The sequence below is a fragment of the Mesoplodon densirostris genome, chromosome 19 (genome assembly GCF_025265405.1).
Source record: "Mesoplodon densirostris isolate mMesDen1 chromosome 19, mMesDen1 primary haplotype, whole genome shotgun sequence".
Taxonomy (NCBI): Eukaryota; Metazoa; Chordata; class Mammalia; order Artiodactyla; family Ziphiidae; genus Mesoplodon; species Mesoplodon densirostris.
The window spans coordinates 6720300-6743955 of record NC_082679.1 but is presented as its reverse complement, the minus strand read 5'-3'; the positions used below and the strand labels follow the sequence as shown (position 1 = coordinate 6743955).

The following is a 23656-nucleotide window of genomic DNA, read 5'->3' as shown; positions in this document are numbered from 1 at the left end:
GAGATTCAGTGAAAAGATGACATCTGAGTAAAAAACTGAGGGAGGTGATGGGTGAGCCATCCTGGCATCACAGGGAAACTTGTTCCAGGCAGAGGGAATAGCCAATGCAAAGGCCCTGAGGCAGGAATGTGCCTGGGTCTTTAAGGAACAGTGAGGAGTTTCGGAGGGAATAGACAGTACAAAGGACTTGGGGCATTCATGTGCCTGGTCTGGTAGAGAAAGGGAATCATAAATCATTGCTGTCTCTGTCCCCCACCAGAGCAAAGGTACATGGGAGAAGACCCGGTTGACTCTGGAGGCCGAAGTGTCTGAGCTACGGACGGAGCTAAGCAACCTGCAGACCACGCGTCAGGAGGGTGAGCAACGGAGGCGTCGCCTGGAGTCACAGTTGCAGGAGGTGCAGGGCCGGGCTGGCGATGGGGAGCGGGCACGAGCAGAGGCTACTGAGAAGCTGCAGCGAGCCCAGGTGAGTGGGGCGGCTAGGTCAGGGGTGGTCTCTGCTGTGTGACTTTGGGTGAGATGCCTACCCTCTCTGGACTTCAGTTTGGTCCACATCAACCCTACTGTCCTTTCCAACTTTTCCAATATAATCACACATTAATAGCTAGTATTTGGTGAGTGATTACTATGCAGCAAACATCCTGTGTATTTTGCCAAAGGCTCCTCCTAATGCTACTTTGAGGGAAGTGCTAATATTGTTCCCATTTTACACACAAGGAAACTAAGGCCCAGGGAGGTGAAGTGATTGTTTTAGGTCCCTCAGAGCCAAAGCGTGAACCCAGGCATGACTGATCCTGTAGCTCTTAACCCTGCCACAGCGCCCACCCTCCACCCTCTTATCTTCTGGTCTTAAATAATCCATGGTCTGATTAGAAAAACCCAGCGTGAATACTTGGACCTGTGTGAGGACAATATCATACTATGACTGTTAGAAGAAATGTAGGTTTTTTTAATTTTAATTTTATTATGTTTTTTAACTAAACGACCAATACCTGTTTATTACTGAGAATACAAATGAGCAGAAAGAGGGTAAGAATGACTTTTAATTCCCCAACCCCAATGGGGGGGAAAACACTGTTACCGTTTTTAATTTCAAGATTAAAAGAGTGTATAGTTAAGGTGAAAGTTAAGTCGATATAACCAAGAGACTCTAGAATTCATCAGCTTGAATAAAAGACATGTGTCTTCTGTCTCAGGAAATAGGCTCAGAGTAAACAGTGGAGGCTGGCGGGACACTTATGCTCCATGAGGTCACTCCATTATCCCTGAGGGCATTGACCTCATCTTCAGAGTGAAATCTGGATTGTGGGCACCTGTGTGCTCCAGCTTAGGAAGGGGAAAAGAGGATGGGATGGAATTTGCATATATCACTTTGCTTGCATTCCATTGGCCATAACATAATCACATGACCACAGCTAGCTGCAAAGGAGACTGGGAAATATAGTTTCTGGCTGGCAGCCATGGGCCTACCTAACAGCCTGTCACAGTGGGACCGGGGAAGAAGGGATCTGGGGGGACAGCTAGGGTCTGCCCCCATGGAATTATGCTATGTAGTGCTCATTGTCCTAAGCACTTTACATACTACAGAAATAAAAGTGACACCAAGAGTAGAGTCTGGTGGCCGATAGCAGGAGTTCTAGGTTGCACTGGTCAGTAGAACTTTCTTCAGTGATGGAAATGTTCTGTAATTGCTCTATCCACCTGGCATGTGAGGAGTACAACTGAGGAGCTGGATTTTCATTTTATTTAATTTTAATGACTTTAAAGTTAAATAGCCACCTAAGGCTAGTGGCTACCATATTGGACAGGGCGGCTCTAGAGCCATTCTGCCTGGACTAAAGTCTCAGTTCCACCACTTGTAGCTGTGGGATCTTAGGCAAATTGCCTAACCTCTCTGTGCCTCGGCTTCCCTTTATGTAACCTTGGACTAATAATAGTATCTACCTCATAGGGTCGGTGTGTGAATCCAGCGAGCCTAAACTTGGAAAGCTTTTAGAATAGTTCCTGACCTCTCAGTAGGCTCTCAAAAATTGTCAGATGTACCTATATATTGAGCACAGGTATATGCCAGGCACTGAGCTAGTCACTTTACATTCATTATTTCATTGACTCTTCAAAGCAGCCCTGGGAGGTAGGTCCTGTTATCATCCCCATTTCACAGATGAGAAAAACTGAGGACCAAAAAGATAGGAATCAGGCACTTCCCTGGTGGTCCAGTGGGTAAGACTCCATGCTCCCAATGCAGGGGGCCCGGGTTCGATCCCTGGTCGGGGAACTAGATCCCGCATGCATTCCTCAACTAAAAGATCCCTCATGCCACAACGAAGATCCTGCGTGCCACAACTAAGACCTGGCGCAGCCAAATAAATTTTTTTTTTTTAAAAAAGATAGGAATCATTTGCCCAGGTCACACAGCCAGGAGGTACCAAGGTCAGCTCAAAATATCATTTTCACAAGTTCAAAGCATGACTGTCATACAAAGACATAGTAAGCCCATGTCAAAGATTTATTTAAAGCATTAATGAACCGTAAAAAAGAATGAAATAATGCCATTTCCAGCAACATGGATGAATCTAGAGATTATCATACTAAGTGAAGTAAGTCAGACAAAGACAAATATCATATGATGTCATTTATATGTGGAATCTAAAAAAATGATACAAATGAACTTATTTACAGAACAGAAACAGACTCATAGGCATAGAAAACAAACTTATGGTTACCAAAGGGGAAAGTTGCAGGGGAGGGGTAAATTAGGAATTTGGGAGTACACACTAATATATATAAAATAGATGAACTCCAAGGACCTACTGTATAATACAGGGAACTATACTCAATATTTTGTAATAACCTATATGGGAAAAGAATCTGAAAAAGAATATGTGTATAATGTATGTATAACTGAATCACTCAGCTGTACACCTGAAACTAACACAACATTGTAAATCAATTATACTTCAATAAAAACATAAATATTAAAAAAATGCATTAATGAGGGATCCAGCAGAATGTCAAAGATGTTCAAGGAGAGAAACAACAACAAATTGGTGTGTGTGTGTAGTCAGCAAAACAGAGAATGCCAGAACGAAATAGTGCAGAGACAAAACTGGTTAATGTCCCAAAGGGCAATGAAATGTAAGCTTTATAGAAGTGTAGTTGATTTACAATGTGTTAGTTTCAAGTGTACAACAAAGTGATTTATTTATTTATTTTTGGCTGTGTTGGGTCTTCGTTGCTGCACGCAGGCTTTCTCTAGTTGGCGGCGAGCGGGGGCTACTCTTCGTTGTGGTGCGCATGCTTCTCACTGCGGTGGCTTCTCTTGTTGCGGAGCACGGGCTCTGGGCACGCAGGCTTCAGTAGTTGTGGCATACGGGCTCAGTAGTTGTGGCTCGCGGGCTCTAGAGCACAGGCTCAGTAGTTGTAGTGCACAGGCTTAGTTGCTCTGCGGCATGTGGGATCTTCCCGGACCAGGGCTCGAACCCGTGTCCCCTGCGTTGGCAGGTGGATTCTTAAGCACTGCGCCACCAGGGAAGTCCCAGTCCTGTCTTTTCTAAAGGATGCCTGACCACTGCCTTTTCTTATTTCCAAGTTTTCAGATAAATTTTCTTACCAGCCAGAATTTGAACCCAACCTTGTTGGTTAAGTGAACCTCAAGAAGGGAGAGAAGAAGGTTCAGGGTAATAACACACATGTACTGGAGGCACTCACCCAACAAACATTTCCTGAGCACCTACTGTGTGCCAGGCCCTGTTTTGAGCCCTGAGGACACAGCAGGGAACAAAGCAGATGAGATCCTACCCTATGGAGGCAACAGCCCAGGGGGGAGATGGTAAACTGCCGCCCGATTCCTACCGTGAAGGAACGTGAGACCAGGAGCTGCACCCAGGATCATTGTGGTGGTGATTTGCGTGCCGGGGGAACAGCTTTATTGTAATATAACTCACATACCGTATAATTCACCCATTTAAAAGGTACAATTCGAGATTTCCCTGGTGGTCCAGTGGGTAAGACTCCGTGCTCCCAATGCAGGGGGCCTGGGTTTGATCCCTGGTCAGGGAACTAGATCCCACATGCCACAAGTAAGAGCCCACATGCCACAACTAAGACCCAGCACAGCCAAAATAAATAAATGAATATTTTTTAAAATAATAAAATAAAATGTACAATTCAGTGGTTTTTAGTATATTCATAGAGTTGTACAGTCATCACCGTAACCTAATGTTAGGACATTTTCTTCAGTCCAGAAAGAAATCCTGTACTGTCCAGCCATCATCCCCCAGTCCCATCCCATGCCCCGGCAACCACTAATCCTCTTTTGTCTCTCTAGACTTCCTATTCTGGACATTTCATAGAAATGGAATCATACAATATTTGTCCTTTTGTGTCTGGCATAATGTTTTCAAGGTTCATCCATGTTGTAGCAGGTGTCTTCATTCCTTTTTATGGCCAAATAATATTCCATTGTCTGGATAGACCACATTTTGTTTATCCAGTCATCCGTGGATGGACATTTGGGTTGTTTCTGCCTTTCAGCAATTGTGAATAATGCTGTCGTGAACACCCCTGTACAAGTTTTTGCCTAGACTTCTTTTCATTTCTCCTGGGTACACACCTAGGAGTGGAATTGCTGGGCTGTATGGAAACTCTGCATTGAACCTTTTTTTTTTTTTTTTTTTTTTTTTTTTGCGGTACGCGGGCCTCTCACTGCTGTGGCCTCTCCCGCTGCGGAGCGCAGGCTCCGGACATGCAGGCTCAGCGACCATGGCTCACAGGCCCAGCCGCTCTGCGGCATGTGGGATCCTCCCGGACCGGGGCACGAACCTGTGTCCCCTGCATCGGCAGGCGGACTCTCAACCACTGCGCCACCAGGGAAGCCCTGCATTGAACCATTTTAAGGAGCTGCTAGACTGGTTTCCATGGCAGCTGCACCTTTTTTTTTTTTTTTTTTTTGTGGTACGCGGGCCTCTCACTGTTGTGGCCTCTCCCGTTGCAGAGCACAGGCTCCGGAGGCACAGGCTCAGCGGCCATGGCTCACGGGCCCAGCCGCTCCACGGCATGTGGGATCCTCCCGGACCGGGGCACGAACCCGTGTCCCCTGCATCGGCAGGCGGACTCTCAACCACTGCACCACCAGGGAAGCCCAGCTGCACCTTTTTACATCCTCACCGGCAGTGGTTGTAGGAATTAGAGGCCGAGGAGCAGAGGGGTTGGCTGGTTGGAAGCCGCCATTAGAAGGTGTCCCTTCCCTGCAGGCTGAACTCGAGATTGTGTCTGGGTCACTGAGCGAGGCCGAGTCCAGAGCCATCAGGCTGAGCAAGGAGCTGACCAGCATGGAGGCCCAGCTCCACGATGCCCAGGTGACCCCAGCCCACCCCTCACCACCGGGCCCCCCCAGGCCTCCCCACGCTCCCGCATGTAACATCCATTCTCCCATCCATCTTCAGGAGCTGCTGCAGGAGGAGACCAGAGCGAAGCTGACCCTAGGGTCCCGGGCACGAGCCCTGGAGGCAGAGGCGGCAGGTCTGCGGGAGCAGCTGGATGAGGAGGCGGCCGCCAGGGAGCGGGCGGGCCGCGAGCTGCAGGCTGCGCAGACCCAGGTGAACAGCCCCGCAGGGAGATCTCAAAGGGATGCCCAGTCTCCCAACCTGTTCCTCCTGGGTTCCCCCGCTCCGGGGTGGCCCCATTGTCCAGCATGTCATAGGCCAGACCCCTGCAAGCCATACTCGCCTCTGTCTCTCCCTCAGCCCCAGAGCCTGTAGGTGCAGACCCCCATCCCTCCTGTCCCCAGCTCTCTGTTTCATTCCCGGCTCTCTGTCCCCACAGCCCCAGCCACCCGGATCCTCAGCTCAGCCTCCCTTCAAACCTCCCTGCCCCTAGTCTCTCCCCTTCCAGCTCATACTTCACATGGTCTTTCTACACCCTGAGTTGACCCTACCCTTCCCTAGCTCACAGACCTCCCATGGCTCCCCAGCTCCCCCCGGACAAAACCCATGCCTCTCAGCTGGGTGTCAGAGGCCCTGCACTCTCTGGTTCTTCCTTCATGTTTAGCTGTATTCATCTCTCATCTCTTTTTTCACTTCGCTTGGGAACACCCTTTTCATTTTTCAGGACTTAGCATCAGCCTCTCCTGTTCTGGGAAAACCCTGACCATTCGGCTCTGGGCTCCCACAGCCCTTCTTTCTCCTTTGTCCCCACTCCAATCACCCTGGCTGGAACTGTCTTTGCCCATGAGTCCCCCCATCAGACTGGGAGCACCTTGAAAGTGGGACCCCATCAGAGTTAGATCTGGATCCCCAGCATAGGCCCACATAGAGCCTGACATATAGGAGACCTTGAGAAATGCCTGTTGAATGAATGAGTGATGAATGTATGCTTGCAAATATCCTCTTTAACTGGAAAAGTCCTATGCATACTTCAGGATCCATCACAAATGCCCCCTCCTCCAGGAATTCTCTCTTGAATGTTCTAAAGTAGATTTTTGAACCCCTCCTGTGGACTCCCATGGGTCTCATACTTCTTTTACCTTAGCCTCCATCACCATGGCTGTGATGTTCAGTCTCCCCCACCAGACTGGGGGTTCCCCAGGACAGAGCCCAGGTCTGATCCATCTTCTGGGCCCTGGTGGGAACCATTTTAATCTCCTGGAGGAGTTGGGGCTCATAGAACTCACAACCTCATCCCTACTCATGAGGCAGAAGTGCCCAATGGAGTGAATTATTTCCCCCTTCAGGCCTCAGTCTCCTTATCTGGGAAATGGGGCCCCACCAACTCACACCTGGATCGCAGCCATGAGTGACACCCTCCCTCTCTCTCCTCCCCCACCCCAGCTCTCAGAGTGGCGGCGGCGCCAGGAAGAGGAGGCGGGGGCATTGGAGGCAGGGGAGGAGGCACGGCGCCGGGCCACCCGAGAGGTTGAGGCCCTGACCCAGCGCCTGGCAGAAAAGACGGAAGTGGTGGAGAGGCTGGAGCGGGGCCGCCGGCGGCTGCAGCAAGAGCTGGATGATGCCACGGTGGACCTGGAGCAGCAGCGGCAGCTCGTGAGCACGCTGGAGAAGAAGCAGCGCAAGTTCGACCAGGTGAGGCACCTCGGATTACCCACCTGGGAAATCGGGATGCTGATCCATGCTGCCCATGGTGATTGTGAGCAATCAGTAACATGTGATGTCACAGCTCAGCTATGAACTTGGGAGGACCTTAGGGCCAGATGCCTCTTCCCTCTGAGCCTCTATAAAATAGAGCAACCATCCATCCTGGCTTATGTCTCTTGCCCCAAAATAATTATTGGTGGTACCAACTTTTACTCCCAAAAGAGTCCTGAAGGTACACCAGAAGGTACTAAGAAGATGAAATGAAATAACACGTCTTGCTTCTGCTGACTCCCTGTGGACCTTAGGCAAACTGCTTGTCCCATTTCAGCCTCAGTTTGCCCATCTAGGAGATGGGGATAATATTAAGCAGCTGGCAATCTGAGGATGGAATAAAATTCTCAGAACCCCAGAGCATTAAGATCAGGCAACCCTGAGGTTCAAATCTCAGCTGAGGCCCTTTCTGGCTGTGTGGCTTGGGCAAATTGCCCGACCTCTCTGTGCCTCCATTTCTTCATCTGCAAAATGTGAGAGTCCTTATTTTGTCTTCATTTTTGAAAGGTATTTTCACTGACTGTTGAATTCCAGGTAAACAGTTTTATTCTTTCCACACTTGAAAGAGATCATTCCATGATCTGTGGCCTCCATTGTTTCAGATGAAAAGTTAGTGGTCATTCAAAGCATTGTTTCCCTGCAGGTAGTGTGATGTGGTTTTCTAGCTGGTTTAAATTTTTTCTCTTTCTCTTTGGTTTTTAGCAGTTTGACTATGATATCCAGCTGTGGGTTTTTGTATTTATCCTTGCCAAGCTTCCTACAGCTTTGGGGTGGTGTTTTTGATCAGATGTGGAAATCTTCAGCCATTATTTCTTCAAATATTTTTCTGCCCCATTCTCTCTCTTTCCTCTTCTTCTCAGACTCCAAATACATGTGTGTTTGACTGCTTAATACCATTCCATAGATCATCAAAAATTTTTTAAAGAATTAATTTTTGTGTATCTCCTAGAGTTCTATATAAATTATTTTTATATAAATCTCATTTTTGACTGGCTTCTTTCACTTGGAAAAATTACTTTGAGATTCATCCATTTTTAAAATAAATTTATTTATTTTATTTATTTATTATTTTTGGCTGTGTTTATTCATTGCTGCGCGTGGGCTTTCTCTAGTTGCGGCGAGCGGGGGCTACTCTTTGTTGCGGTGCAGTGGCTTCTCGTTGCAGAGCACGGGCTCTAGGCGCATGGGCTTCAGTAGTTGTGGCACGTGGGCTCAGTAGCTGTGGCTCGCGGGCTCTAGAGCGCAGGCTTAGTAGTTGTGGCACACGGGCTTAATTGCTCCACGTCATGTGGGATCTTCCTGGACCAGGGCTCGAATCCATGTCCCCTGCATTGGCAGGCGGGTTCTTAACCACTGTGCCACCAGGGAAGTCCCTCATCCATGTTTTTGCATGCATCAATAATTCATTCCTTTTTTTTTGAACTGCTGATTATTATTCCTTTATAGACCACATTTTGAAAAGTACTATACTGTTGATGAAATTTGAGTTGCTGTTTCTAGTTTTTGACTGTCATGAATAAAACTTTAACCTTTCCAATAGATGTAGTGGTTTTAATTCACATTTCCCTAATAAACAATGATATTGAGCATCTTTTTATGTGCTTATTTACCATCCATACATCTTCTTTGGTGAAGTCCCTGTTCAAATCTTTTGCCTTTTTTTTTTTAAAAAAAGGATTGTTTCTTTTCTTATCATTGAATTTCAAAAGTTCTTTATATATTCTGAATATGAGTTCTTTATCAGATATAATGCTCGGCAAATATTTTCATCCAGTCTGTGGCTTGTCTTTTCATTCTCTTAGTAGAGACTTTCAAAGAGCAGAAGTTTTTGTTTTGATGAAGTTCAATGTTTTAATTTTTTATTCTGTGGATTGTGCTTTTGGTGTTGTGTCTGAGAAATCTTTGTCTAACTTAGGTTCACAATGGTTTCCTTCTATGAGTTTTTTTCTAAAAGTTGTCTAGTTATAGGTTTTACCTTTAGGTCTATGATCCAGTTTTCTTTTAATTTTCTGTGATCCATTTTGAGTTAATTTTTTTTTTTTTTTTTTTTTTTTTTGTGGTACGCGGGCCTCTCACTGTTGTGGCCTGTCCCGTTGCGGAGCACAGGCTCCGGACGCGCAGGCTCAGCAGCCATGGCTCACGGGCCCAGCCGCTGCAAGGCATGTGGGATCTTCCCAGACCGGGGCACGAACCCGCGTCCCCTGCATCGGCAGGCGGACTCTCAACCACTGTGCCACCAGGGAAGCCCTTGAGCTAATTTTTATATATGGTGCTATCATAGCTCAAAGTTAATTTTATATGTATCTGGATATCCAGTTGTTCAAACACTATTTGTTGAAAAGACTCTCTCCACTGACTTGCTTTGCATAGATATTGAAAATCAGATAGCATTAGTTCTCCAATTTTTTCTTCTTTTTCGAAGTTATTTTACCTCTTCTTGGTCCTTTGCATTCCCATGTGTATTCAATATTTTACAATCAATTTGTCAATTTCTACAGCAAAAAAAGTCTCCTTGGTTTGAGATTGTTTTGAATCTATAGATCAGTTTGGGAAAAATTGACATCTTCATGATATTGAGTTTTCTGGCCCAGGAACATGATATATATATCCAATTATTTAGATCTTCTTTAATTTAATCTCAGAAATGTTTTATACTTTTCAGTGCCCATCTTTCACATCTTTGTCAGATTTATTTCCACGTATTTCATTTTTTTTTTTTCTGGTACGCGGGCCTCTCACTGTTGTGGCCTCTCCCGCTGCGGAGCACAGGCTCCGGACGTGCAGGCTCAGCGGCCATGGCTCACGGGCCCAGCCGCTCCACGGCACGTGGGATCCTCCCGGACCAGGGCACGAACCCATGTCCCCTGCATCGGCAGGCGGACCCCCAACCACTGCGCCACCAGGGAAGCCCCACGTATTTCATTTTTGATGCTATTTTAAATATTATTTTTATTTAATTTCTGATTGCTAGAATATGGAAGTGTAATCAATTTTGTATATTGATCTTGTATCCTACGATCTAGCTACACTCACATTTTGGTGCTCGTAGGTGTTTTATAGATTCCATTGGATTTTCTACGATTATGTTTTCTGTGATTGAAGACACTTTTACTTCCTCCTCTCCTTTTTTTTTAACCTGTCCTCTGGGACTCCAAATCCATGTATGTTTGATTGCTGGGTACTGTCTCACAGGTTATTAAAGCTCTGCTAAGTTTTTTTTTTTACAATATTTTTTCTTTGTTTAGATCATCTCTATGGACCTGTTTTCAAGTTTACTGATTCTTCTGATATGTGTCCATTCTGCTCTCAGTTTCATCCAGTGACTTTTTTATTTCAGATATTGTATTTTGAAGTTCTGGCATTTTTCTTTGGTTCTGTTTTACAGTTTCAAATCCCTCCTGCAGTAACCCTGCCTCTTCACCCATTGTATCCATCTTGTCCTGAAACTTACTTAACACAGTCAAAGTGCTTGTGTGACAATCCCAGTATCTAGGTCATCTGTGGGTCTGTTTCCATGGACTGATTTTTCTCTTGACTGTGAGTCCCATTCTCTTCCTTTTTTGCATGTCTTGTAAGTTTCATTGTTTGTCAATTGCTGTGTCTTAAAAAACAGTGAAGGTTGAAGTACATTTTAAAAATTTATGTATTGTTTTCCTGTCATTACCCCAAGAGGAAGAAAGGGACACCATTTCCTCAGTCGTTTATCTAGAATGAGGGGCTGATCAGTTGATCCATTTAAGAGATTTTTTTTTTCAACTCAAAATTTCCTTTCATTTAATTTTTAAAAATTGAGGTATAGTTGACTTACAATGTTGTGTTAGTTTCAGGTGTACAGCAAAGTGATTTAGATATATGTGTGTGTGTGTGTATATATATATGTATGTGTGTGTGTGTGTATATATATATATATATATATATGCACATATACACATTCTTTTTCAGATAATTTTCCATTTAGGTTATTTCAAGATATTGAGTATAGTTCCCTGTGCTGTACAGTAGGTCCTTGTTGGTTAACTATTTTATACATAATAGCATGTATCTGTTAATCCCAAATTCCAAATTTATCCCTCCCCCCTTTTCCCCTTTAGTAACTGTAAGTTTATTTTCTATGTCTGTGGACCTGTTTCTGTTTTGTAAATAAGTTCATTTGTATCATTTTTTTAGATTCCACATATAAACAATATCATATGATATTTGTCTTTGTCTGACTTGTTTCACTTAGTGCGATCATCTCTAGGTCCATCCATGTTGCTGCCGATGGCATTATTTCATTCTTTTTTATGGCTGAGTAATATTCCATTGTATCTATGTACCACCTCTTCTTTACCCTTTCATCTGTCGATGGACATTTAGGTTGCTTCCATGTCTTGGCTGTTGTGAACAGTGCTGCTGTGAACATAGGGGTGCATGTATCTTTTCATATAGTAGTTTTCTCTGGATACGTGCCCAGGAGTGGGATTGCAGGATCATATGGTGACTCTGTAGTTTTTTAAGGACCCTCCATACTGTTCTCCATAGTGGCCGCACCAGTTTACATTCCCTCCAACAGTGTGATCCATTGAAGAGTTGGGCTGCTTTGGGACATGGTTGCGACTTTAATCCCTCTACCTCCCTCTTGTGTCTCTGCCTCTGTCTGTCTGTCTGTCTCTGCCCTTGGCTGCTCTGTCTTCCCCATCCCCCTGTACATTCCTTTCAGCTAACCTGTCTCCCCCACCCCATCTCCCTCACCCCGGAAGCTCCTGGCGGAGGAGAAGGCAGCCGTCCTTCGGGCGGTGGAGGAGCGCGAGCGGGTCGAGGCGGAGGGCCGGGAGCGCGAGGCCCGGGCGCTGTCCCTGACGCGGGCACTGGAGGAGGAGCAGGAGGCGCGGGAGGAGCTGGAGCGGCAGAACCGGGCTCTGCGGGCCGAGCTGGAGGCGCTGCTCAGCAGCAAGGATGACGTCGGCAAGAGCGTGAGCAGCCCCCGTCCGGGGACATGCAGGTGGCAACAGCACGCACCCGTGATGCTGGGGCGCACGTACACACGTGTGTGCTCTCCCACACGGGGGGTGAAGGGAGCCAGCGTCAAAGCCCCACATTCACGTACCAGATGTACGTGTTCATGCACACACGCAGAACGTGTCTTTGAGAATTCATAAGCCCAGGTCTGCTTTCACGGGATATTTGGGGTTTTCATTTACACCTCCCTGAAAGGTCTGGAAAGCCCCACGCTGAGAAAAAAAAATAGTAGTCGCTAGTGGGTTGGTAATATCCTGGGGAGTCTGGCAGAAACCAACACTGCTAACTCTGGAGCTACGTGCCTTCAACCCATTTCCACACGGGATTCCTGAAGATGAAGCCACAACGAAGTGAGCTCACAAACCAATCACAAGACCAGGAATTCCCTGGAGGTCCAGTGGTTAGGACTCTGAGCTTTCACTGTCAGGGCCCCGGTTCAATACCCGGTCGGGGAGCTAAGATCATGTAAGCTGCACAGGTCCCAGCCCAGGAAAAAAAAAAAAAAGATCACAAAACCTATGAGGAAATAATCCACCATGAGTGAGAGTCAGCCGACCTAACAAACCCTGGAATTGGATTATCAGGAGCTTCAGATAATAGAATTACGGTGCATAGGTTATTAATAAAATATGTTCTAGGATGATCCAGAATGAGACACATAGTAAGTAGGTGCTCAGGAAATGTTGAATGTATGAATGAATGAATGAACTAGGATGGGCACGTCAGCTTGCTGCCTCCCCCTCGTCTGTCAAAGCTTCCCTCCCCTCTAGCCTAGGATAGATCTCGGGTCCTGGCTTCCCCACTCCTCGGTGCCCCAGGTGCCCCAGTGCTCACTCTCCCTCCCCTCCAGGTGCACGAGCTGGAGCGAGCCCGCCGGGTGGCCGAACAGGCAGCCAATGACCTGCGAACACAAGTGACAGAGCTGGAGGATGAGCTGACGGCGGCTGAGGATGCCAAGCTGCGCCTGGAAGTGACCGTGCAGGCCCTCAAGGCGCAGCACGAGCGGGACCTGCAGGGCCGAGATGAGGCTGGTGAGGAGAGGCGGCGGCAGCTGGCCAAGCAGGTACAAGCAGGGTGCCCGTCCAGCGGGGGATGCCCTGGTGCTTGCAGGCAGCAAGAGAGGCCGGAAGTCTCACCCACCCACCCACCTGCTACTCGGTGTTTCTACCCAAGTCCCTCCTGCTAGCCAGCCAGCCTCCTGTTCCCCAACCCACTCACCTATCATGACCCACGAACCCACACGCACATCCTGTTGACCCATTCAGACACCCTCTATCCGCCAAAACCCTCCACCCAGCCACCACCCCATCTACTGAGCCACCCAGCCACCCATACACAGCCTCCCCAGCAACCAGCACTTCTGCATAACCAGCTCTGCATCTGACTTCCCCTCCATGCACCCAATACCCACTTCCAATCAACCTCCTGTCCCCAGCGCAGTCACTCCACTCTCTAGCCCTCCACACCCACAGCCTACCCAGGCACTCATCTGCTCATTCATTGACCAGCTCGTCTGCACCCCGCTTCATCCACGACCTTCCTCCCTATTCATTTACTCCTTCACCTGCTTCCTCATTCATTCCAGCTCTCTCTCTCTCCCTCTCTGCACCATTCATTCAGTATTCATTCAGTGGAGGAATTTCCTATGGTCTGCAGTGGGCAAGGCTCTCCACTAGGTGATGTGTCCTGAGCCTGGGAGGGGCGGGTCAGCTCTGAGTGTCAGAAAGACCCCTCTGGGGCCATGTGGGCAGCAGACTGGAGCGGGGGAGACTGGAGCTGGGAGGCCCCGAGAGAGAGATGAAGACGTGATCCAAGGCTGGGGGGCGGGGGCGTCTCTGGGTGTTTTTGTGATCTCGCCTGGCTCCACTGATCCAGCCATGGGCTCATCCAAAACTTTGTCCTGGGGGTACTGGGGAGCCGCAGGAAGGCCATGAGCAGGGGAGGGGTAGCGTCAGCTCTGATCGTAGAAGGACCCTTCTGGAGCCATCGGGAATGGGCTGGCGAGGAAAGATGGGAGCAGAGAGGAAGCTGGGTCAAGGTGGGAGGGTGAGGCCTGAGCTGGGGCTGTGGGGTTGGAGAGGATGTTGGGGTTCGGTGGTGGAGAGAGGCAAGGGGCAGGAGGAGAGGGGCTGGAGGCCTGGGCCAGGGCTGGAAGGTAGACATCTATGTCACTAGCATGTAGAGGGAGCCTGGGCCTCCCGTCCCCTGAGCCCGCCCCTCCCGGCCTCCCCCGTCCCAGCTGAGGGATGCAGAGGTGGAACGCGATGAGGAACGCAAGCAGCGTGCTCTGGCCATGGCCGCCCGCAAGAAGCTGGAGGCCGAGCTCGAGGAGCTGAAGGCCCAGACCGTGGCCAGCGGACAGGGCAAGGAGGAGGCGGTGAAGCAGCTTCGCAAGATGCAGGTAAGGGGTGGAGCTTAAGCTTCGGACCAGGGAGGGCCCCACCTCCCTCCGGCTCCAAAACCAGCTGGGGCCCCGCCCTCTCGATCCCAGGAGCTGCACCCAGTGTAGGCAACAGCTTTATAAACATCCATGCCCCAAAGGCTCATTGGGTTCTTTTTCTGTTTTTTACTTCCTTTATTTAAAATGCATAATGTTTAAGTGCAATTTCCTCATTGTATTTCATTTTTGAAGTGGAAATACCTTAGGGTTCCCCCCCAACCCCATTATGAAACTTATACATGGTTGTTTAAAAAGAATTTTTTTTGGATGATGATGTGTCAAGGTAGGTTCATCATTGATACCTACCATCAAGGTAGGTCCCACTCTGGTGGGGAATGCTAATAATGGGGGAGATTGTGCATGTGTGAGGGTAGGGGCTGTGTGGGAAATCTCTGTACCTTCTGCCCAAAACTGCTAGGAACCTAAAACTGCTCTAAAAAGTAAAGTCTATTTTTTAAATATAAATTTATTTATTTATTTGGCTGCATTGGGTCTTAGTTGCTGCGCTCGGGCTTTCTCTAGTTGCCGCAAGTGGGGGCTGCTCTTCATTGCGGTACGTGGGCTTCTCATTGCGGTGGCTTCTCTCGTTGGGGAGCACGGGCTCTAGAGCACAGGCTCAGTAGCTGTGGCTCATGGGCTTAGTTGCTCCTCAGCGTGTGGGATCTTCCCGGACCAGGGCTCGAACCCTTGTCCACTGCATTAGCAGGCAGATTCTTATCACTGCACCACCAGGGAAGTCTCTATTTTTTTTTTTTTTAAGTATAGACCTGGCCTGTCCAATACAGAGGGTACCAGCCCCATGTGGCTACTGGGCATCTAAAATGTGGCAGGGGGAAAAAGAAAAGGGAATTCCCTGGCAGTCCAGCAGTTAGGACTCTGCTCTCACTGCTGCGGGCCCAGGTTCCATCTCTGGTTGGAGAACTAAGATCCCACAAGCTACCTGGTGAGACCAAAAAAAAAAGGTGGGTGGGTCCAAAATCCAAGTTACATGCTACATGCAGAAGACGTCATAAAGTAAAATATCTCAATAATTTTTACATTGATTATAAATGGAAATAATAATATTTTGGATATATTAGGCTACATAAAATATAGTATTCAAACTAGTTTTACCTATTTCCTTTTACCTTTTTAATGTAGTTACTAGAAAATATTAAAGAACATATGTCCTTGCCGTGTATTTCTGTTGGGCAGCACTGGTGTATGAAGATTCCTCCCAAAAGTAAAAATTATAAACCATGTCATCACTGAGCAAAACCCCCTACACTGAAAACCTATTATTATCAAGCAGATAATAATAATATTAGTAACAGTGATGGTAGTTGTCCTTCTACTACCAAGCCTGCCCGCTGTCCTCACTATATCCGCAGTCACTCGCTACACCATTGTAAAGATACAGAGTGGGGATTTTTTTTTAACAGCGATGGACATTTCGTTTGTGTTTTATTTTTCTTTATTTTTTCTTTATTTATTTTTTAACTTTTTTTTTTTTTTTTTTTTTGCGGTATGCGGGCCTCTCACTGTTGTGGCCTCTCCCGTTGCGGAGCACAGGCTCCGGATGTGCAGCCTCAGCGGCCATGGCTCACGGGCCCAGCCGCTCCGCGGCATGTGGGATCCTCCCAGACCGGGGCATGAACCTGTGTCCCCTGCATCGGCAGGCGGACTCCCAACCACTGCGCCACCAGGGAAGCCCTATTTTTCTTTACTTTAAGCACCATTGAGGAGAAAGACCCTTTTACCGGCATCCCTACACACTCTTAATAATGTGACCAGGTAGCTTGGGACTTTGCTAGCTGTCCAGTGGTTTCGACTCTGCGCTTCCACGTCAGGGGGCGCGGGTTCGATCCCTGGTCTTCGAACTAAGATTCCGCATGCCACCTGGAGCGGCCAATCAATCATCAATAACGTGGCCAGGTATCGAAGTGGCTAAAAGGGTGAACTCCAGGGCCAGACAGCCTGGGTTCAGGTCCTGGCTCTGCCACTTACCACCCTGAGCACGTTGCTGATCTCGCTGTGCTTCAGTTTCTCCATCTGTAAAACTGGGGAGGAAAATAGTCCCCACCAGCTGGAGTTGTGAGGATTAAAGGAGTCAGTGTGTCTGTAGAATAGAGCCTGGCCCAAGGTAAGTGATCGGTGTTTCCCATCCCTGTTATTACTGCAGAGCCCAAATATTATCCCCATTTTAGGCTTACTTTAATTTTGATGTGCTTCTTTTTTAAAGAGGTGAGGCCCCGATATGGGAAGGGGCTGGCCCAAGGTCACACAGCCGGCGGCTGGGGGCGGGGTGCAGAAGCCCGGGTCCGCAGGGCTCCGCTTGCTCACGGGGAGTCCCCACAGGGCTGATGCGAGGGTAGGGGGCGTCCCCGTGAGTCACGATCAGGCTGGGTCCACTCACTCACTCAGTTCCTCCCAGGCCCAGATGAAGGAGCTGTGGCGGGAGGTGGAGGAGTCGCGCAGCTCCCGGGAGGAGATCTTTGCCCAGAACCGGGAGAGTGAGAAGCGCCTCAAGGGGCTGGAGGCGGAAGTGCTGCGGCTGCAGGAGGTGATGCCAGGATGAGCGGGGCCGTGGGGGAAGGGAGGGTGGGGAGGGGCCGTGGGGGAAGGGAGGGTGAGCGGGGCCTGGGGGAAGCTTGGGAGCCCAGAGAGGGTCCTGAGGCGCAGCCGCAAGGTCCTCTCTGGGGCGGTGTGGGGCATGGACTAGGGGGAGAAAGGAGGCAGGGAGGCTGGGGAGGGAGGATGAAGCCTGAGCCAGGGCTGTGGGACGCAGAGGAGGGACCAGGGCAGAGTAAAAGGGCAGGACAGACAGGGCTACGGATGGTCAGGGGGCCCGATGACAGGGGTAAATTGGAGGAGGAACTGGCTTGAAAGGAGATAGTGTGCTCAGTGAGGAGGCCATGAGGGTGAGGGGCCTTGAGGGGCAGCAAGAGGTGGACACGGACCAGGGGCTCCGGAGACGGATTTAGGAGACATCTGCCTATGGACTGAAGTTCATTCCAAGGTTATCCAGGGGCAGCATGTTCAAGTGCAGTGAAGAAAAGGCCAAGAGACTTGAGGTGTGAGGGGCAGGGAGACCAGTGCCCAGACAGCCTCCCCTCACCACAGCTGACCACCCCCTCTCTCGCCCATCACAGGAACTGGCCGCCTCAGACCGTGCCCGGCGGCAGGCCCAGCAGGAGCGGGACGAAATGGCAGATGAGGTGGCCAGCGGCAGCCTGAGCAAGTGAGTGGTCCCTGGTAATGTGGGGCAGGGCGCCCTCCTCTGGCCATCCTGCCCTCTCACTGCCCCCGTGCCCGTTCTCCCTAGGGCTGCCATTCTGGATGAGAAGCGTCAGCTGGAGGGGCGCCTGGGGCAAATGGAAGAGGAGCTGGAGGAGGAACAGAGCAACGCAGAGCTGCTCAGTGAGCGCTGCCGCCAGCTGCTCCTGCAGGTGAGCACAGCTGGGCCGCCCCCTGCCAGCCTGGGTCCTCGCTGACCAGGGACCGTAACACCTCCAGTTCTCTAATTCAACAGACATAGGAAAAGGGAATATTTGAGTTGGGTTTTGAAGGTTGAATAGGAGTTCTCAAGGTGGGGGGAGACATGGATGCATTCTCTCACTTGTATTTCTGAAGCTTCTCAAAGGCTGGATTCAGGGATAAATTATGTGGGGTCTCTATCCTGCAGAGTTCCCTGGGGAAACAGACAGGGAGTTACTCCATGACATTACAGAGTGACATGTGATAATATAAGTATCCAGGGCCCAGTAGCGAGAGGGAGAGAACTCTCTGCAAGAGAGAGGGATTTGCAAGAAGGGGCATTTGGCTGGATTTTAAAGCATACATAGGAGCTAGGCAGACAGACAAAAGCATATTTCATTGGTTTATTTATTTATAAATATTTATGAGGCTTCTGGAGGCTCATATCCTATTCTGGGTGGTGCTAGGGACCTAGAGATGGATCATTCCAGGTCTCCGCCCTTAAGGACATCCTAGTCTGATGGAGGAAACTGCCTATCCCAATACAGAAATTCAAATGAAAATGGAGGAAGCACAGGACACTGTGAGAATGTAGAGGAGACTGGATCATTATCCAGCCTGGAGGCTGGGGGCTATCAGGGAAGACTTCCTGATAGAGGTGATTCCTTAAGTGGTCTTGTAGGAAGTTAAGAGTTTGCCAAGCAGGCAATAGAGGGGTGAGATTTCCAAAGAGAGACCTACATCTATATTATTTCATACATTTTAAAAGATACATTTTGAGACCTCTCATGCTGGGGACTCAGAGAAGAGTAAGAACCCAGCTCAGCCCTTGGGGAGCCCCTAGACCAGTAGGAGAAGCAGTCATACACCATGATGATGCACTCCCATCTCACTCAGAGTAAAACCTCAGTCACCAACAAGGCCCCACACTCTAGACCCTGGCTAATTCAGACCTTAGTTATCTCTAACCCTTTTTCCCCTAGTTCACTCTGCTTCAGCCACACCAGCCTCCTCACTATTCCTTGACTATGCCTAGTTTATTACTACCTCAGGGCCTTTGCACTTGCTGTTTCCTCCTCTTGGAAAGCCCTTCTCCCAAACCATCACACATCTCACTCCCTCAAAACAGCCTTCCCTGACCACCCTGTGTGAAACAGCCACCCTCCCTCCCATAATTTCTCTCCATTCTCTCTGCTTTAATCTCTTCGTATCACTTACCACTGCCTGGCATTCTATTATATATTTACTTATTTGTCTATGGTCCATCTTCCCAACAGAGTGTAAGCACCTTGAGCATAGGGCCTCTGTCTTAGTTTTAGTTCTTAGTTTTTACCTAAAACTGTACTGAGTGCTCATTATAAATGAAATAAATAAGCCAGTACATGCCTAGTGGAGAGCCCGTAGGATACTACAGTCATATAAAGAATGATGTGACTTAGCCCAGCCCACATCTTTGGCTGTTGGTGAAAAGGAGAACCTTTTAAAAAAATAAAAATAAAACCTTTTTTTTTAAACCTATTTCCTGTTTATTTATTTTATTTATTTATTTTTGGCTGCATTGGGTCTTCGCTGCTGCACACGGGCTCTCTCTAGTTGCATCGAGTGGGGGCTACTCTTTGTCGTGGTGTGCGGGCTTCTCATTGCAGTGGCTTCTCTTGTTGTGGAGCACGGGCTCTAGGTGCGCAGGCTTCAGTAGCTGTGGCGCGCGGGCTCAGTAGTTGTGGCACACGGGCTTAGTTGCTCTGCGGCATGTGGGATCTTCCTGGACCAGGGATCGAACCTGTGTCCCCTGCATTGGCAGGCGGATACTTTTTTTTTTTTTTTTTTTTGCAGTACGTGGGCCTCTCACTGTTGTGGCCTCTCCCGTTGCGGAGCACAGGCTCCGGATGCGCAGGCTCAGCGGCCATGGCTCACGGGCCCAACCGCTCTGCGGCATGTGCGATCTTCCCAGACCGGGGCACGAACCCGTATCCCCTGCATCGGCAGGTGGACTCTCAACCACTGTGCCACCAGGGAAGCCCAGCAGGCTGATTCTTAACCACTGCGGCAGCAGCGAAGTCCCCAAAATAAAACTTTTAAAAGACACAAAAGGAATTCATAAGAAAATGGCAAATATTGAAGACAGGCAGAGAAGATCCAACATATGGATGATAGGAGCCCCCAAAGAAGAAAATCAAAGCAAGGGGTCAGAGCAAATAACCAAAAACCATAATGCAAGAAAACTCCTGAAGCAGAAAAGTTTGTAGCCACTGTGTACCTGAAGATTTTGACCCATACTAACTCATACCATGACAGATTCTAATAAAAACTCTTGGACTAAGAGGGGGAAAAATTCTTTAGCCATCCAGGAAAAAATGAACAAGTGATATATAAGAAAAAGAAAATTAGATTGTCATCAGATTTTTCACAGCTAGACTTTATGCTGGGAGAAAATGGAGGGATATAGTTATGATACTCAAAGAAAGAAAATGTGAGCCAAGGATTTTGTATCAAGCAAGACTTACTTTCTTTTCTTTTTTTTTTATGTGCAGATATTTGGTGTTTTTTTTTTAAATATAGTTGATTTACAATGTTGTGTTAGTTTCAGGTGTACAGCAAAGTGATTCAGTTATATATATGCATATATATTCTTTTTAAGATTATTTTCCACTACAGGATATTGAGTATAGTTCCATGTGCAATACCGTAGGTCCTCGTTGGTTATCTATAAGATATAAGACTTACCTTCATGTAGAAGGGACATAAACAAGTTGTGAGCATGCAAGAACTCAGGGACTGTTATTCCCAGGAGCCCTTCCTGAAGAATCTAGCAGAGCAGCAGTCCTCAAAGTGTGGCCCCGAGACCAGCAGTATCAGCCTCACCTGGAAACTTGTTGGAAATGCAAGTTCTGGGGCCCCAACCAAGCGAATGAGGAACGAATGAATGAGGAATCCTGGAGGTGGGGAAACCCAGGAATCTGTGTTTTAACAAGCTCTCCAAGTGGTTCTGAGGCATGAGGAGTCAGAACCACTGCCCTGGAGATCCAGGTTCAGATGATCAGGGTCACTAGAGAGACATCAGCTCAAGAGAGTAACGAGCATACAGTCTGCCCATAGCTCTACAACTAAGTGAAGGCTGAAAAGGAGTATGAAGGATAATTGGCTAAATGCTCAGTTATTTATAACACAACTATTTTTTAAATGGAGAGAATGGGCAAATATGCAAAAAAATTTTTATTACTGTATTCAGTAATTATATTGGTAATAGTAATATTATGTGTATAATGTGGGATAAAGTAAATGATTAAGGATGGAATATTCTAATTCTATCATCTCTACCTGTGTTCATAATCTGAGGATCATCAGCACATGAGAACCAAGATATAGATGTCATGGAGAACAGGCTAAGTTAAAAACAAACAAATAGGGAGTTCCCTGGTGGCCTAGTAGTTAGGATTCTGGGCTTTCACTGCTGTGGCCTGAGTTCAGTCCCTGGTTGAGGAATTAAGATCCCACAGCTGTGTGGCACGGCCAAAACAAAACAAAAAAATACCACACAAAAACCCTGTAGTCCCAAATTTGACTTGGATGTATTCATATGAACTTATGGGGTAATTTATATAGATCCATCCTATCTCTGTCCACCGAAAAGGCCTCTAAACAATAACTAACCCAATAGCAATGAACATCCCTAGTATATAAATCGTGTTCTAGAAATACCATTTCCCCCACTAAAAGAAAATGGGGCTTTTTTTTTTTTTTCAAAAGAAATGGCTCATTCCAGATCTGAATCAGGAAATGAATCAGAGTACCCTGGACCATCTTGTCATACCATGCCTTAGTCTGCTCAGGCTGCTATAACAAAATACTATAAACTGGGCAGCTTCAATAAGAGAAATTTATTTCTCACAGTTCTAGAGACTGTGAAGTCCAAGACCATGGTGCCAGTAAGATAGGTTTCATTCTGAGGCCTCTTCTCTTGGCTTATATGCGGCTATCATCTCATTGTGCACTCACTGGCCTAGACTTTTTGTGCATGTGGGGGTAGAGAGAGAGCAAGCTCTCTGGTATCTCCTTACAAGGGCACTAATGCCGTCGTAGGGGCCCCACCCTCACATTTCTCATCTAATCCTAATTACCTATCAAAGGCCTCATCTCCAGGTACCATCACATGGGGATTAGGGCTTCAATGTATGAATCTGGAGGGGACACAAACATTCAGTCCATAACACACACTGGTTATCTCAAAAGCACTTAGAAGTCAACCTGGAAAGGCTCCTACTGGCCCCAAATGCAGCAACTTGAGCTTCAACAAGGGTCAGAATCGCACTGCTTTAAATCCATCAAATCTGTTTAAATACACGAGTTCACAATGATATTTTAAAAAATACTAATTAGTCACTGTATTAATTTCCTGAGGCTACTGTAACAAATTGCCACAAACTGGGTGGCTTAAAGCAACAGTAACTTATTCTCTCACAGTTTGGAGGCTAGAAGTCCAAAATCAAGGTGTCATCAGATTGATTCCTTCTGAGGGAGCATCTGTTCCAGGCCTCTCTTCCAGCTGCTGGTGGTTGCCAGCAATCCTTGGCTTGTAGATGCATCAGCCCAATCTCTGCCTCTATCTTCACACGGCCTTCCCTGTGTCTACTTTATGTGTCTGTGCCTCCTTCTCTTCTTGTAAAGACACCAGTCATATTGGATTTTGGGCCCACCCCAATCCAGTATGACCTCATCTTCATTTAACAAATTACACCTCCAAAGACTGTCTTTCCAAATAAGGTCACATTCTGAGGTTCCAGATGGGCATGAGTTCTTGGTGGACGACTGTTCAACACGGTAGAGTTGCCTTCACAAAATGAAACGGAACCATCTCATTACCTTGAAAACTCAGAGAGAAAAAGAATTAATTCCCTGGACCAAGCTGCCTATTTGAAGGAAACCGAACAGAGAAGCATGCTGAATTAGACCATGAATGTGTAATCAGGAAAATACAGATGCAGAGAAACTTTGTAGGTCAGACAGCCCAGATTCTTCAGCAGATAAATTGTAAGGAAATAAAAGGGATGGAGTAGGGAACTGTAGATTAAAAGAGACTTAGAAGTCATATACAAATATTTTTAAAGATTTTTTTATTTTTATTTTTTTAATTTATTTTTATTTTTATTTTTATTTGGCTGCGTCAGGTCTTAGTTGAGGCATGTGGGATCTTCCGTTGTGGCGTGTGGGCTTCTCTCTAGTTGTGGCATGCGGGTTTTCTCTTCTCTAGTTGTGGTGCACAGGCTCCAGGGTGCGTGGGCTCTGTAGTTTGTGGTACGCAGGCTCTCTAGTTGAGGCACTCGAGCTCAGTAGTTGTGGTGCATGATTGCCCTGCGGCATGTAAGATCTTAGTTCCCCAACGAGGGATCGAACCCATGTCCCCTGCATTGGAAGGCGGATTCTTTACCACTGGACCACCAGGGAAGTCCCTTAAAGAGTTTTTTGATGTGGACCATTTTTAAAGTCTTTATTGAATTTGTTACAATATTGCTTCTGCTTTATGTTTTATATTTTGGTTTTCTGGCTGTGAGGCATGTGGGGTCTTAGCTCCCTGACCAGGGAGCGAACCCACACACCCTGCATTGGAAGGTGAAGTCTTAACCAC

At 47.6% G+C, this 23656-nt stretch overlaps 1 protein-coding gene across 3 annotated transcripts in view; it reads left to right on the top strand.

Moving 5' to 3' along the window:
- Window positions 1-23656, top strand: part of MYH14 (myosin heavy chain 14) — a 90427-nt gene that overhangs the window by 60835 nt on the left and 5936 nt on the right. For all 3 annotated transcript variants that reach the window (XM_060084631.1, XM_060084632.1, XM_060084630.1), the window contains 10 exons: window positions 260-466; window positions 5253-5357; window positions 5445-5597; window positions 6828-7076; window positions 11879-12091; window positions 12988-13200; window positions 14377-14538; window positions 16991-17119; window positions 17709-17797; window positions 17882-18005. In XM_060084631.1, coding sequence (XP_059940614.1) covers window positions 260-466; window positions 5253-5357; window positions 5445-5597; window positions 6828-7076; window positions 11879-12091; window positions 12988-13200; window positions 14377-14538; window positions 16991-17119; window positions 17709-17797; window positions 17882-18005 — 1644 coding nt within the window. The remainder of the gene's footprint in view (window positions 1-259; window positions 467-5252; window positions 5358-5444; window positions 5598-6827; window positions 7077-11878; window positions 12092-12987; window positions 13201-14376; window positions 14539-16990; window positions 17120-17708; window positions 17798-17881; window positions 18006-23656) is intronic.